We start from the raw sequence: 12415 nt of genomic DNA on the forward strand, positions 1-12415 counted from the left end.
GCTGAAGAAGTCAGAAGGCAAACTGCAAGTGCCTTGAAGCATTGCTGGGCCCCACTGAGGGCAGGCACTGCCAAAGCCTCCCCAGGGACTCCTTGGAGCAGCTCCTTGGAGGCCAGGAGTGCAGGCAGACAAAGGCTCTGGGCAGGCCCCTGCAATGCTGAGCAAAGCCTGCCTTGGTTTTGTGGAGCACAAAGGCCAAGGGCTGAGCCCCAGGCCCTGGCCCAGCAGATCCTGTCCCTCCCGGCTGGCTCAGGGCTGTTTGGGGGGCACTGGGATGGCAGGGGGAGGAACAACAAAGGCCCAAAACTGGGCAACCCCTGCCAGGCTGCTGAGGGAGGGGCGAGGCAGAACCCAAGTGCAGAACCCAAGTGCAGAACCTGCCAGGCAAGTTGCTTGTGGTGGCCTGAGTGGCAGAGGCAGCTGCCAGAGGCAAGGGGACAAAGGCCTGGGTGCCTTTGGGCCTTGCAGCCCTGCCAGAGCCCTTGGCCATCTCTCCTGCAGGCTGTCCTGCCCTGGCCCTGCTGCTGCTCTGGCCTTGCAGGCTGCACACACCCCTCCTGCTTTCCCACCCCCTCCCAGCAGCATTTCTAGACCCTCCCTGATGTCTCTGCACCAGCTCTGGCTGTTCCCTGGAACACAAAGCCATGGGCTGATCCTGACTCCCTCTGGGTGACCTCTTGCACCACAAGGGTCCCCGTTGAGTGACAGTTCTTTTTCCTCACCTTCAGTCTGAACCTTCCATGCTACTCTTTATGGAGATTTCATTCTATTTCCAATATGGATATGAGCTCCATCCTGTCAGATCTCCTCTAGACCCTCTCCAGTTCTTCCTCTTTCCTCCAGAATGGGGAACCTCACAGACAGACAGACCAGTCCAGATGTGGTGACCCCAGGGCTGAGTCCAGGGGGGTGACAACTCCCTTGTCTGGGTGCCCACACTCCCCCTAATGCAGCCCCGTGTGCAGTTGGCCTTAAATCAAGGGGCCATTCTGATTCTTTGTAATGTCATGGAATCAAGTGGCACCGTGACACTGCAGGGCCTCATGGAACCAAAGGAATGCAGGGACACTGTGGAATCTCATGGAACCAAGGGACCATTGTGACATGCGGGGTCTCTTTGGAACAAAAGGAACCCTGAGACATCTCAGAACCTCCTGGAACCAAGGGCCCACTGTGCCTGCCCAGAACTCCATGGAATCAAGCAGAGCCGCTGCCTCCCCCCCGCCGCCGCACGGACCGGAGTCGCCGGCTCTGCCCCGCTTGGACACCTCTGGAGTCAGCGTGTTCTTGGGCAGCACAACTGATCTGAGATGAGAGAGTTTCCCAGAGTTTGCTTTGCCCCCTCTTTCCCATGGTTTAATTTTCATACTTTGTTCATTCAGGGGGAAAAGGGGGAAGGGAGGCACCTGTTGATCCCTGTTTTTATCTGTTTACAAAAAGGAGTTGGGGCAGGAGCAGAGAGAGGAGACAATTTCTCTCTCTGCTGTTGCTTTGAACTGTTCTGTTGGTATTGCTGGTTTTTTGCTGCTATATTTCTTGTCAGTAAACTCTTATCGTTTTTACTTATACCTCCGTGTGTTTTGTCTCCTTGTACTGGTGGGGAATAAAAGAGGAGAGAATCCATTTTATTGGAGTTCCCACGCCAATATGTGTCTTTAAACCAGGACAGGTTGCTCAAGGGCTCCCTGAAATTTGGCATCACTCACAAAGGAATTGAAAATGCATTTTGTTCCATTATATAGAGAGATCTTCTGCATTGGTGGTCAAGGGCTGGTCACTGAGGGATTTCATTCAGAAGTTGCTGCCAAGAGGACTTTGTACCATGGATTTGATTTGACACTCTTCATTCAGCCAAATTCCCACCCACCACATCTTCCACTTTTTCAGTCCAGCTCTCACCAGTCTGTCCATAAGGAGACCACAGGAGACCATGTCAAGGGCCTTGATAAAGTCTGGGCACACAACATCCCCTTCTTTTCCCTGCCACAGGGGTTTAGCAATCCCTGCCTTGTCCTTCCCATACCTGGGAATGGTTGCAGGAGGACTTGCCCTATCCCCTTCCCTGCTGAGCCTGAGCAGTCTGGAACTCTGCCAACCCTCCTTGCTGCCCTGTTTGCAGACTGCTTCCATGTCTGCCTTTGCCAAGGCCCCAGGAAGCTCTGGGATGGCTCTGGCCTTTCCAAGGGTTTGGGAGAGGTCTCCCAGTGACACTGCCCAGCCTTCTCAATAGCCCTGACACCAAAACCTTTTCCATATCCCACACTTCCAGCGGAGTGTCCAGGACACAACACAAGTTGTCCTGGTGGTTCTGGAGAATGAGAAGGGATTTCTTCCTCGAGGCCAACCCCTCCAATTGGATTTGAGTGCAGCTGAAAGGTTTCCTCAGCATTTTCCCCAGTGCCTCCCTGCCCTGAAGGTTTCTGGCCATCAGGCTGGAGCTGAGGGGGTTGGGCAGGTGCCTGAGGAGGGGGCAGAACAAGGGCTGTGTCCAACTGTGCCAGGAGGGCTGTGCTGGGCAAGGATGAGGAGGCTGCAGAAAACAGTGGCACTGGGGAGGGGAGAGGAGCAGCTGGAGAGACCTTGTGCCCGCCCACGCTGGGCAGGAGCTGCCCCAGGATGGCAGCTCTGAAGCACTCACAGGATGTCCCTGTGAACAGGAGGGGAAGACTGGATCTGAAAATGAAACCTGGAAAGCAGAGAGCAGGAGTGTCATGGTGACACTGCAGGAGAGTTCCAGCCCTGGAGCAAGGTGACAGAAGAAGTGACCCAGTATATGGAGTGGCCTCAGAAGATCCCACAGCATCCTGGAGATGCTGGAAGGGAGCCCAGCTCTGCTTCACAAGTTCCCAGGGCCTGTCCCTGCCTGTGCTCCAAGGGCTTTTGGCCCCCAGGACTGTGCTCAGAGAGCACTCAGGCCTTACAGCGAGAAAGGGGCTCAGGAGGACAGTGTGGAAGGGGCAAGAGAGCAGCTCTGGAAAGACCAAGCACTGCTGATCCCTGGCAGTGCTGCTGGGTTGGGATTATTGTCCCCTTCCTGTTTGCAAATACCCCCTGTCCTGCAGTGTGCTGTCCTTTAGGAACATCTGAGAAGAAGGGTCTTGGACAAAGAAGGCACTGCAGGGTTTTTTTTTTTGTTTAAATACTCAACAAGCACAATTCATCATTTATACATCTCTGAGTCAAAATCAAAAAAGATGGACATAAAATTATAAGGCAGGTGCCTAAGAATATTTAAGTGCACAGGAAATAATTGCAAGAAGAACTTGATGACCTTCACGAAAAACCTGAACAGGAAGGCTGGGCCATTAAGGAGTCCCATTCTGAATGCTACACACCAGAAAACAGGCACTTTTTTGCTCCTGAAAAGCATCCAGTCATCATTTTCCTCAGGGCATCTTTGAGCTCCTGGTTCCTCAGGCTGTAGATGAGGGGGTTCAGTGCTGGAGGCACCACTGAGTACAGAACTGATAGTGCCAGATCCAGGGATGGGGAGGAGATGGAGGGGGGCTTCAGGTAGGCAAACATGACAGTACTGACAAACAGGGAGACCACGGCCAGGTGAGGGAGGCAGGTGGAAAAGGCTTTGTGCCGTCCCTGCTGAGAGGGGATCTTCAGCACAGCCCTGAATATCTGCACATAGGAGAAAACAATGAAAATGAAACAAACAAATCCTAAACAGATACCAACCACAAGAACACCAATTGCCCTGAGGTAGCCTGAGTGTGAGCAGGAGAGCTTGAGGATGGCAGGGATTTCACAGAAGAACTGGCCCAGGGCATTGCCCTGGCACAGGGGCAGGGAAAATGTATTGGCTGTGTGTAGCAGAGCAATGAGAAACCCAGCAGCCCAGGCAGCTGCTGCCATGTGGGCACAAGCTCTGCTGCCCAGGAGGGTCCCGTAGTGCAGGGGTTTGCAGATGGCAACGTAGCGGTCGTAGCACATGATGGTGAGGAGGGAAAACTCTGTTGAGATGAAGAACAGAAACAAAAAGGCCTGTGCAGCACATCCCATGTAGGAGATGGTTGTGGTGTTATGGAGGGAATTGTGCATGGCTTTGGGGACAGTGGTGCAGATGCAGCCCAGGTCTGTGAGGGAGAGGTTGAGCAGGAAGAAGCCCATGGGGGTGTGCAGGTGGTGGTCACAGGCTACAGCGCTGAGGATGAGGCCGTTGGCCAGGAGGGCAGCCAGGGAGATGGCCAGGAAGAGCCAGAAGTGCAGGAGCTGCAGCTCCCTCCTGTCTGCAAATGCCAGGAGGAGGAGCTGGGTGAGGGAGCTGCTGTTGGACATTTGCTGTTCCTTAGGACAGGATCTGTTCAGAAAAGGAAAGCACAGAGAACAATTATGACAGTCCCCTCTCAGCAAAGCCAGTGCAGTTTTCAGGGAAATCCCCTCTAAGTCAAGGCATTTCTTTTCTCTGGTTTGTGCTCTCTGAGGGTGCTGTGAGGAGCAGGAGCTCTGGCCATGTGCTGCCAAGGACTCAGCTTTGCTCTGCTGCAGTGCAGACACGGAGCTGCTTTGGGACAGCTCTCATGATCACAGGGGATGTCACAGGGAACCCAACTTTGATGGAAAAGTTCAATTCCTGTGCTGTTTTCTTGGAGCAATTTGGGCTGCAGAAGAGAGGCACAGAGTATCCTTAAAATAATTTTGACTGGGTTTTTTGTTTAAAATCATAACATCTGTTTTTTAGGGGCAAATTTTTCCGATTACAAATCTGACGGGTGTTGAGACAGGACAGGCAGAAGGGCTGAGCTCTCTGTTGCTTACTGCAGAGCCAGGAGAGCTGCAGTGCCTCTCAGTCTGCTTCCCATCTGCCCTTCACTTTCCCTTGGGCTGCCTTGAAGAGGACTTCACACACAGATTCGTCTTTAAAAACCCCACCAAGATCTGTGCTGAGAGCAGGGCAGCACTGCTCTGTGAAGTGTCCCCTGTGCCAGCCCAGAGGTGCAGCTGTGCTGGACAGAGCAGGACAGGAGCCCTCCTGCAAGGAAGCCAAGGGCTGGGTCAGGAGAGTGCCCATCCCCAAGAGAAGGCTCAGCACTGCCCAGGATCCTGTGCTCATTTCTGATCCTGCCTAAAATATTCATCTGTTAGAGTAAAAGATTTGGAATTTCAGTGCAGCCTCCTGAACTGAGAGAACAATGTCCATGTTACAATGTCTAAACAAGAAACACACCTCAGGACTAATTCCTTTCCTGTAGCCTCTGTCTTTTCTGAGCTTGCAAAAAATTCTCCATTCAATGTGGTGTAGTGGTCTGGAGCTGTGAGCAGGTCTGACCCTGTAACACTGAGACATGGAAAAGATCCTCCCTCAGCTGCCAGGTTTGCTCCTTGCCCACAGCCCTTCTGCCCCAGCCCTGGCAGCAGCTCCCCGGGCCGGCTGAGAGCTGCCCCTGGCAGGCAGCAGAGTCCCTGCCCAGCACAGCACCCTGGGCTGCAGGACCCTGCTCTGCCCCACAGCCCTGGGCACCCCTGGCTGCACCCCCAGCTTCACAGCTCTTCCAAAGTGCCCCAAAACAGCCCCTGCTCACCCATCCCATCAGCTGGGGCTGGGCCAGCTTTAGGAGATGCCTCCAGGAGCTGCCCCTGCACTGCCCTGCAGCCACAGACTCACCATGTGCAGCCCTGCCAAGATTCCTCCTGCAGGGAGCTCTCAGCCCTCCTGCCAGTGCTGAGCCCCTTGAAGCTGTGTCTGTGCCCTGTTGGTGTCCCTGAGCTGCCCTGGCAGTGCCCTCAGCCCTGCTGGGCTGTGCAGAGGAGCTGCTCACCAGCAGAGCTGTCTCTTTGAAGCTCTTCTTGCTTGCCAGGAGCTCCCTGTGTGCCAGGAGCCCGGCCCAGCTCAGCAGCACAGCAACAGCCCCAGGCATTTCATGACCCTCCAGGGGGGGTTTGATGTTGTTTACATGAGACTCAGTCCCTGAGAGGAAGTTCAAACAACTTCTCAAGAAGTCAAAGTGAGATTCAAACACTAAAGTTTGTTGTAGTGCTAATGAGTTTCACTGAGGGACACAACTGAGAACTTGTCCCCAGGTTCCAGTTAGAGCAGAAAACTGCAGACAGTGATGACAAGGATGGACAAGCAAGGGAAAGGTGGCTCTGATGCTGAACAAACCTTGACTTGTTTCCTTGATCCAATGGGCCAAGCCCTGACCCCCAGCCCCATGGAAGGGACATCCTGTCCCTGCCTCATTCCTCAGGGCTCTTCCTGGGGCACTGGGATGTGGGATGTGCAGTGCCAAGGGCAGGACCATGGGGTGGCACCTGCCAGGCTGCTGAGCAGGGACAAGGAGGCCATGAGGCCCCAGGGCTGCAAGGGCCACTTTTCTCCTCCTGGCATCAGGGGCACAGACAGCAGCCCTGGCCAAAGGCCTGCAGAAGGTGGCTGTGTCAGGGCCTTTCAGCTTCTCCCCATGCCTGTCTCCTCTCCAGCCCAGGCTGTCCTACGGTGTCCATGCCCTGCCCCTTTCCCTGCAGGCTGTCGTCATCCCCCCGGCTGCCCCACCTGGCTGGCACCTTCCTGCACTGACATCTCTGCGTCCTCCCTGGCTCTTCCTGCACACACAAAGCCTTGGGCTCATCCAGACTCTTTCTGGGTGAAGTGTTGCAGCACAGCATTGCCGTCAGGGTGAAACTCCGTTCTCTTTGTTTCCATTCTGGATCTCTCCAGCTGAACTTGGCATTGTTTCTTTATTTCTCATGCTGTTTCCTGCTATGACATAAGGATCCTTCATCTCTGAAACCCCCCTTCAACCCTCTCTGGCTACCCCTGCACTGTCCTCAGTCTCCACACCATGGAGCCCAGAGTCCCCTTAGTCCCTACAGAGTGGTCATGGGCTTGAGGCCTTCAAATCTTTTCTTGGGAGATCCCTGGGTACTCTCTAAGGTGTTTGCAGATGAACACATGGTGCTCACAGTCTAAGGAAATCACAGGGATACGTTTTACAAAGGCCTGTATTGGTAGAATATGGGGCAATCGCCTTAAACTGAAAGATTGGAGTCTCATATTGATAATAGGGGTCACAAGTCCTGCCAGCAAATCTGCTCCAGTGTGGGCTCCTCCCTGGGCTGCAGGGGGGTCTCTGCTCCACCCTGGACTCCCCCACAGGTCACAGGCCCTTCAGCTCGAGTTCACGTGGAGTTCCAGCCACGAAGGAGCCCCAGACTCTGACACACAGCCAGGAGCCCCAGACAGCACCAGCAGCTGCAAATTTCAGCAGCACATCCCAGACACATCTGTCAGTATCTCCAACACTCCCAGCCCCACCCTGGACACCAACAAAGGCTGTTGTGGTTTCTCCCCATACAGCCCCCAAGCCCCTCCTGGCCACTCCTCACTCCCCCACCAGCAGGACAGTGGAGAGAACTGGGAGAGGAAAAGCTGGAAAACTCGTGGGTTGAGATAAAGACACTTTAATAAGGACAAGCAAAAGCTGCACGCAGGAGCAAAACAAAACAGGGGATTCATTCCCTGCTTCCCATGGTTGGGCAGGTGTTCAGCACCTCCAGGAGAGCAGGGCCCTATCCCATGGAATGGTGGCATGGGAAAACAATCTCCATCACTCCAAACCTGTCCTGGCTATGTCCCCTCCCAACCTCCCCCACACCCCCAGCCCCTCCCCAGTGTGTCTGTGCGAGGGGCAGGAAAGGCCTTGGCTCTGGGTAAGCTCAGCACTAACAAAACCACCTCTGTGTTCTCAAGCCTGTGCTCAGCACAGAGTATTGTACAGGGTAACTTTATTGCACAAGTTAACTGAAAGGTCCATTGTGTTTTTTAGCAAGTCAACGAGATGTCCCCCATGATCAGAGCTGAGTTCCTCCTTGGCTTGATCCCATACTGCAAGATGGACACAAATACCCTTGAAACACAATGGGAGAGGTCATCCATAGGGGTGAGAAAGATGCTGGTGAGAGGAAGATTCTGTGGGCAGGGGTCACTCGCCCCTTGCCCTACATCAGGGCATGCACAGACTGTTGCTATCAGGTGATGAACAGGCAGGGTTTGGCTGCCACTCAGGCATCACCTTATACTGGGTACTGGCCCTACGTGGTGTAATGTAGAGCTGATAAAATGGGGTGTCAGGACTGCTGGGGTGAGCGATCCTCATCCTGCCATGGAGACTGTGTTGTTCCACTGGGACGCCCGCTAAGCACGGGCACCGACCAGCTGCTGCAGATCCTGGCAGCCCTGGCCTGTCTGTGTGGGTAAGCACAGTTTATTGACAGGAAGCAACTGAGAAAGCAAATGTTTTATATCCTTTTTTAATATCCTTGTAATTCTCTTTTTACTAGTTAATACTGTATTAAAAGACACTCGTTGTATTGTTTTAATATCCTTTAAATGTTTCTTTAATTCTCTTATTACTAGTTAATGCTATAATAAAAGCCGTTCATAGTATTGTATGAATGCCAACTGATAAAGCAGTTATTTTGTATTCTTTTTTAGCTTTTGATTCTCTTTGCTAGTTTTTTATTCTCACTGCAATAAAAGATGTTTTGTAGTGTTTGAATGTCTGTTGTACTTGTCTTTATTCCGGGCATGTATTCAAATGAACTAACACACAGGGGCACAGCTCTTTGGGCAGGAGAGGAGCAGCACCCTTGCCAGGACTAGGGGCAGTGGCAGGTCTCCTTGGGCCGGGACTTGCCAGAGCTGCTGATTTGGGTGCAGCCCTGGCCAAAGGGCTGCCAGCAGCATTGGTGCCCTTGCCCACACCTTCCTTCTCGGTGTCAGCCCCCCTGTTTAGGATGGCCACCAGCCAGCACTTCTCCCAAGGAGGCCGTACCAGCTTGTGTGGAAGGCCCCGTGCCCTTCCTGCTGCGACTGAGTCGGCGGTCGAGGGGGCTCCTTGTGCTGCCGTGAGCAGGCACAGGAGGGGAGTGTTTGCTCATTTCTTGAGCTGTTCCTACAGTTCAGGTCCAGCCAGATTAGATACTTCAGAGAGCGGATTCCCTCCAAGGTGGGGCAGGTTGACGGGGCTGGGGGAGGCCCCAGGCCACGTGGCACTGTGTCCCAGGGCCCTTTGTGACACGCTGGGCATGGCCGGTGGGATGGAAGGGGGCAGGGTGTCCAAGGGCCCTTTATGACCCGTGGTGACAGAGGTGCTGCTGGTGACACGGCCACAGTGTCAACAGTGCTCCTCGGAGCAGGCGACGGGACAGGACGGGACAGAGCGGTGCTGTGCGGAGCCCCCGCGCAGCCAACTCGTGCCTTGCTGACCCGCAGCGTTTTGGAGGATTTTCTCATTTCCAGGTGACCTCGAGGCATTTCCACAGGACTTGGAGACCCAGAGTTTCTCCGAGGTGTCTCTAATCCCTGTGGCAGGTGCCCTCGGGACCCTTTTGCAGGACTTGGAGACCCGGAGCTTCTCCGAGGTGTCTCCAATCCCTGCGGCAGGTGGCCTCAAGGCCATTCTGCAACTTAGGGCCCGGAGTTTCTCCGAGGTTCTCTTTCTCTCTTGCAGCTGCCCTGGACACCAGACTGTGGCATGGCAGGGAGACGCTTCAGCCTGCTCAGGCTGTTCCGGAGGAAGAAGGAGGAGGAAAGCCCTGGAGCTGCTCCAGCACAGCAGCCTGAAGAGGTGCAGCAGGTGCAGCCCCCGCAGGAGGGTGAGTGCTGGAGCTGGGCCACAGGGCTGGTGGCTGCAGTCCCCTTGGCCTCATCCTGTCCCATCCCATCTGGACATGCCCAGGGAAAGGGAGGGGGGCAGAGGGGCTGGGGCTGATCTCCTGGCAGCTGTGCTCCATCCACTGGGCATCCCGGGGCTGGCCCTGCCTGCTCCTGGAGCCCAGGCCTGGGCTGTGTTCTCCGGCCTCTCCCGCACACCCTCAGCTCTGAGCGCGCTCGCTCTTTGCCAGATGCAGGCCAGGAGCGGACAGAAGAGCAGCTCCGTGCCCGTGGCCGCTTCCGCAGGGCAGCACAGGTACCTGCAGCCATCCCCGCCTGGGCTGGGCCTGCTCTCACTGCTCAGCCCAGCACCGCTGTCCCAGCCCTCCAGGGGACATCCCTCTCTTCCCTGCCCTTCTTTCTCCTGCAGACATTTATGAAATTCATGGGCAGTTGGTGTAGAGAGTCCAGGGTCACACCAGCTGATGTCCAGGCCCAGCCTGACACCATCCCGACCCAGCTGACAAGGCCTGATGTCAGCACCGCGTCGACTGCTGTCCCAGCAAATTGTGACACCACAACCAGTGATCACACAACCCACTGGGACACCACGTCCACCGATGACGTGTCACACTGTGACTCTGTGCTGCCTGGTCTCATGGAGGAGGCCGACGCCACAACGACGGAGGGCGTGGCGAGCACTGAGGCCGCGCCTGTTCAGCGCCTGGCCGATACCCCCAACCTGGACTTTCTTGAGGAGAGAGCTGTCTCTGCTGAAGTAAGCAGCCTGTGGTCCCCCAAGCTGGGTGCGCTGGGCCCCCTCAGCCTTTGAGGCTGGCACAGTGTGCTGGGAAGGGAAGCATTTCTCAGGGGAAGCTGGGCAAGTATCTAACTCTGGAAGCTCTCCACCTCTCCACTGTGCATCCTCCAGGCCAGACTGTGGGACCTGGGGACCTGGGGCTGCTCAAGGCATCTCCAGTCCCTGGGGCAGGTGCCCTCGAGGCCAGACAGTGGGACTGGATGAGGCGAGGCATTTCCCAGGCTTCTCTCTTGCAGCTGCCTTCAAGGCACGACTGCAGGACTTGGAAAGCCAAAGCTTTTCCATGGCATCTCTGCTGCAGGTAGCCATAATGCCAGACAGAGACATGCAGCAGAGACCCCCCACGGTGCCCAAGCTGGCCTGGGTGAAGGAGGAGGAGAAGGAGGAAAGCCCTGGGGCTGCTCCAACACAGCAGCCTGAAGAGGTGCAGCAGGTGCAGCCCCCGCAGGAGGGTGAGTGCTGGAGCTGGACCACAGGGCTGGTGGCTGCAGTCCCCTTGGCCTCATCCTGTCCCATCCCATCTGGACATGCCCAGGGAAAGGGAGGGGGGCAGAGGGGCCGGGGCTGATCTCCTGACAGCCGTGCTCCATCCACTGGGCATCCCGGGGCTGGCCCTGCCTGCTCCTGGAGCCCAGGCCTGGGCTGTGTTCTCCGGCCTCTCCCACACACCCTCAGCTCTGAGCGCGCTCGCTCTTTGCCAGATGCAGGCCAGGAGCGGACAGAAGAGCAGCTCCGTGCCCGTGGCCGCTTCCGCAGGGCAGCACAGGTACCTGCAGCCATCCCCGCCTGGGCTGGGCCTGCTCTCACTGCTCAGCCCAGCACCGCTGTCCCAGCCCTCCAGGGGACATCCCTCTCTCTTCCTTGCCTTTCTCCTGTAGCTGGTTTGCAGATTCATCAGGGGCATTTGGCATGAAGAGGCCACTTTCATGGCCACTGGGGACACGGCAAACTCGGACCTCTTCAATGCCCAGACCAGCGCTGCCCTGCTGGATTTGCTTGTTCAGAACGGTGTCTACAAAGCGAAGCAAGTAAGCAGCCTGTGGCCAGGGCTCCAGTCCCCCAGGGATGCTGTGGCCCCTCACGTCGGCTGCTCTGGGTCCCCTCAGCCTTTGAGACCAGCAGAGTGTGGTGGCAAGGGGAGCACTTCTGGGGGAAGCTGGGCAAGTTACTGGCTCTAGCAGCTCTCCAACTGTCCCCCATGTCCCCTCCAGGTGCCGGCCATAGTCAGGTGCATTCACCAGTGGCTCACGTCCAATGTGTCTGCTGAGCACAGGCTGGACAAGACTCTTGTCCTGCTGACCGAGGCACACCCCATGGATGTTGCAGTGACCCTGCTGCGCTCTGCCCCAGCCTGTGACAGGTATGGGGCCCACCTGCCTTGAGGGCCCACCTGCCTTTAGACCCCATCCCCCTGGACAGCCTGTCCCAAATGGTGTGCCAGAGACATGGAGACTTCCCGGACACTCCAGCTCCTCTCTTTGCCAGCTTTGGCATGTCAGCCTCCAATCCTGAGGCCAGCCTGCCTCCCTGCCCCACAAGGCACCGTGGCTCTGTCACCTGGGCCCCGCAGCTGCCCAGGCCACAGCGCTGTGTCCCAGACCCCCCTGAGGCAGAGTTGTGACTCCACAGAGCTGCTCGCACCATGTGGAAGACGCTCATCTCCTCCAGACGGACTAAGGAGCCGGTGCTGCAGATCCTCTTCCATGTGCTGGAATACTGGCCAGCGCACAGGAGACGCACCTCTGATGGGGATGAGAGGGATGTCTTTGCCCTGGCTGTGAGTTTCTTGAGCTGGCCTCTGCTTGCCCCCAGGTTGCCTTTGGGACGCCTTTCCATCCTCCCTCACCACTGCTTCTCCCTGCCCCAGGCACTGGGCTGCAGGCCTGGCTTAGGGGCAGGTTCAGGGACACCAGGCTGGGGGATCCCCCTGTGTCTCCCCTGCCCTATCCCTGCCACGCTTGGGCCCTGCCACATGGACATCTGGGCCCTGA

At 56.3% G+C, this 12415-nt stretch overlaps 2 protein-coding genes and 1 pseudogene across 5 annotated transcripts in view; 1 reads left to right on the forward strand and 2 right to left on the reverse strand.

Annotated features, from left to right (window-relative positions):
• LOC127474809 (uncharacterized) overlaps positions 1-12415 on the reverse strand; it is a 1721191-nt pseudogene that overhangs the window by 20838 nt on the left and 1687938 nt on the right.
• Positions 3385-4242, reverse strand: LOC127474947 (olfactory receptor 14J1-like; the record flags this gene model as incomplete). The annotated part of the gene is made up of 1 exon (XM_051796285.1): positions 3385-4242. A coding segment is annotated over one exon (858 nt), but the record flags the coding sequence as incomplete, so codon positions are not given.
• Positions 11477-12415, forward strand: part of LOC127474835 (maestro heat-like repeat-containing protein family member 7) — a 181565-nt gene continuing 180626 nt past the window's right edge. For all 4 annotated transcript variants that reach the window (XR_007905988.1, XM_051796141.1, XM_051796138.1 and 1 more), the window contains exons 1-2: positions 11477-11784; positions 12054-12201. Coding sequence is in view for 3 of the 4 variants with exons in the window: in XM_051796141.1 (XP_051652101.1) it covers positions 11738-11784; positions 12054-12201 (195 nt within the window). In the remaining variant the exon portion in view is untranslated. The remainder of the gene's footprint in view (positions 11785-12053; positions 12202-12415) is intronic.

This window comes from Manacus candei, unplaced genomic scaffold, assembly GCF_025592945.1.
Source record: "Manacus candei isolate 608988 ecotype Guabito, Panama unplaced genomic scaffold, ASM2559294v1 h1tg000045l, whole genome shotgun sequence".
NCBI classification, from domain to species: domain Eukaryota; kingdom Metazoa; phylum Chordata; class Aves; order Passeriformes; family Pipridae; genus Manacus; species Manacus candei.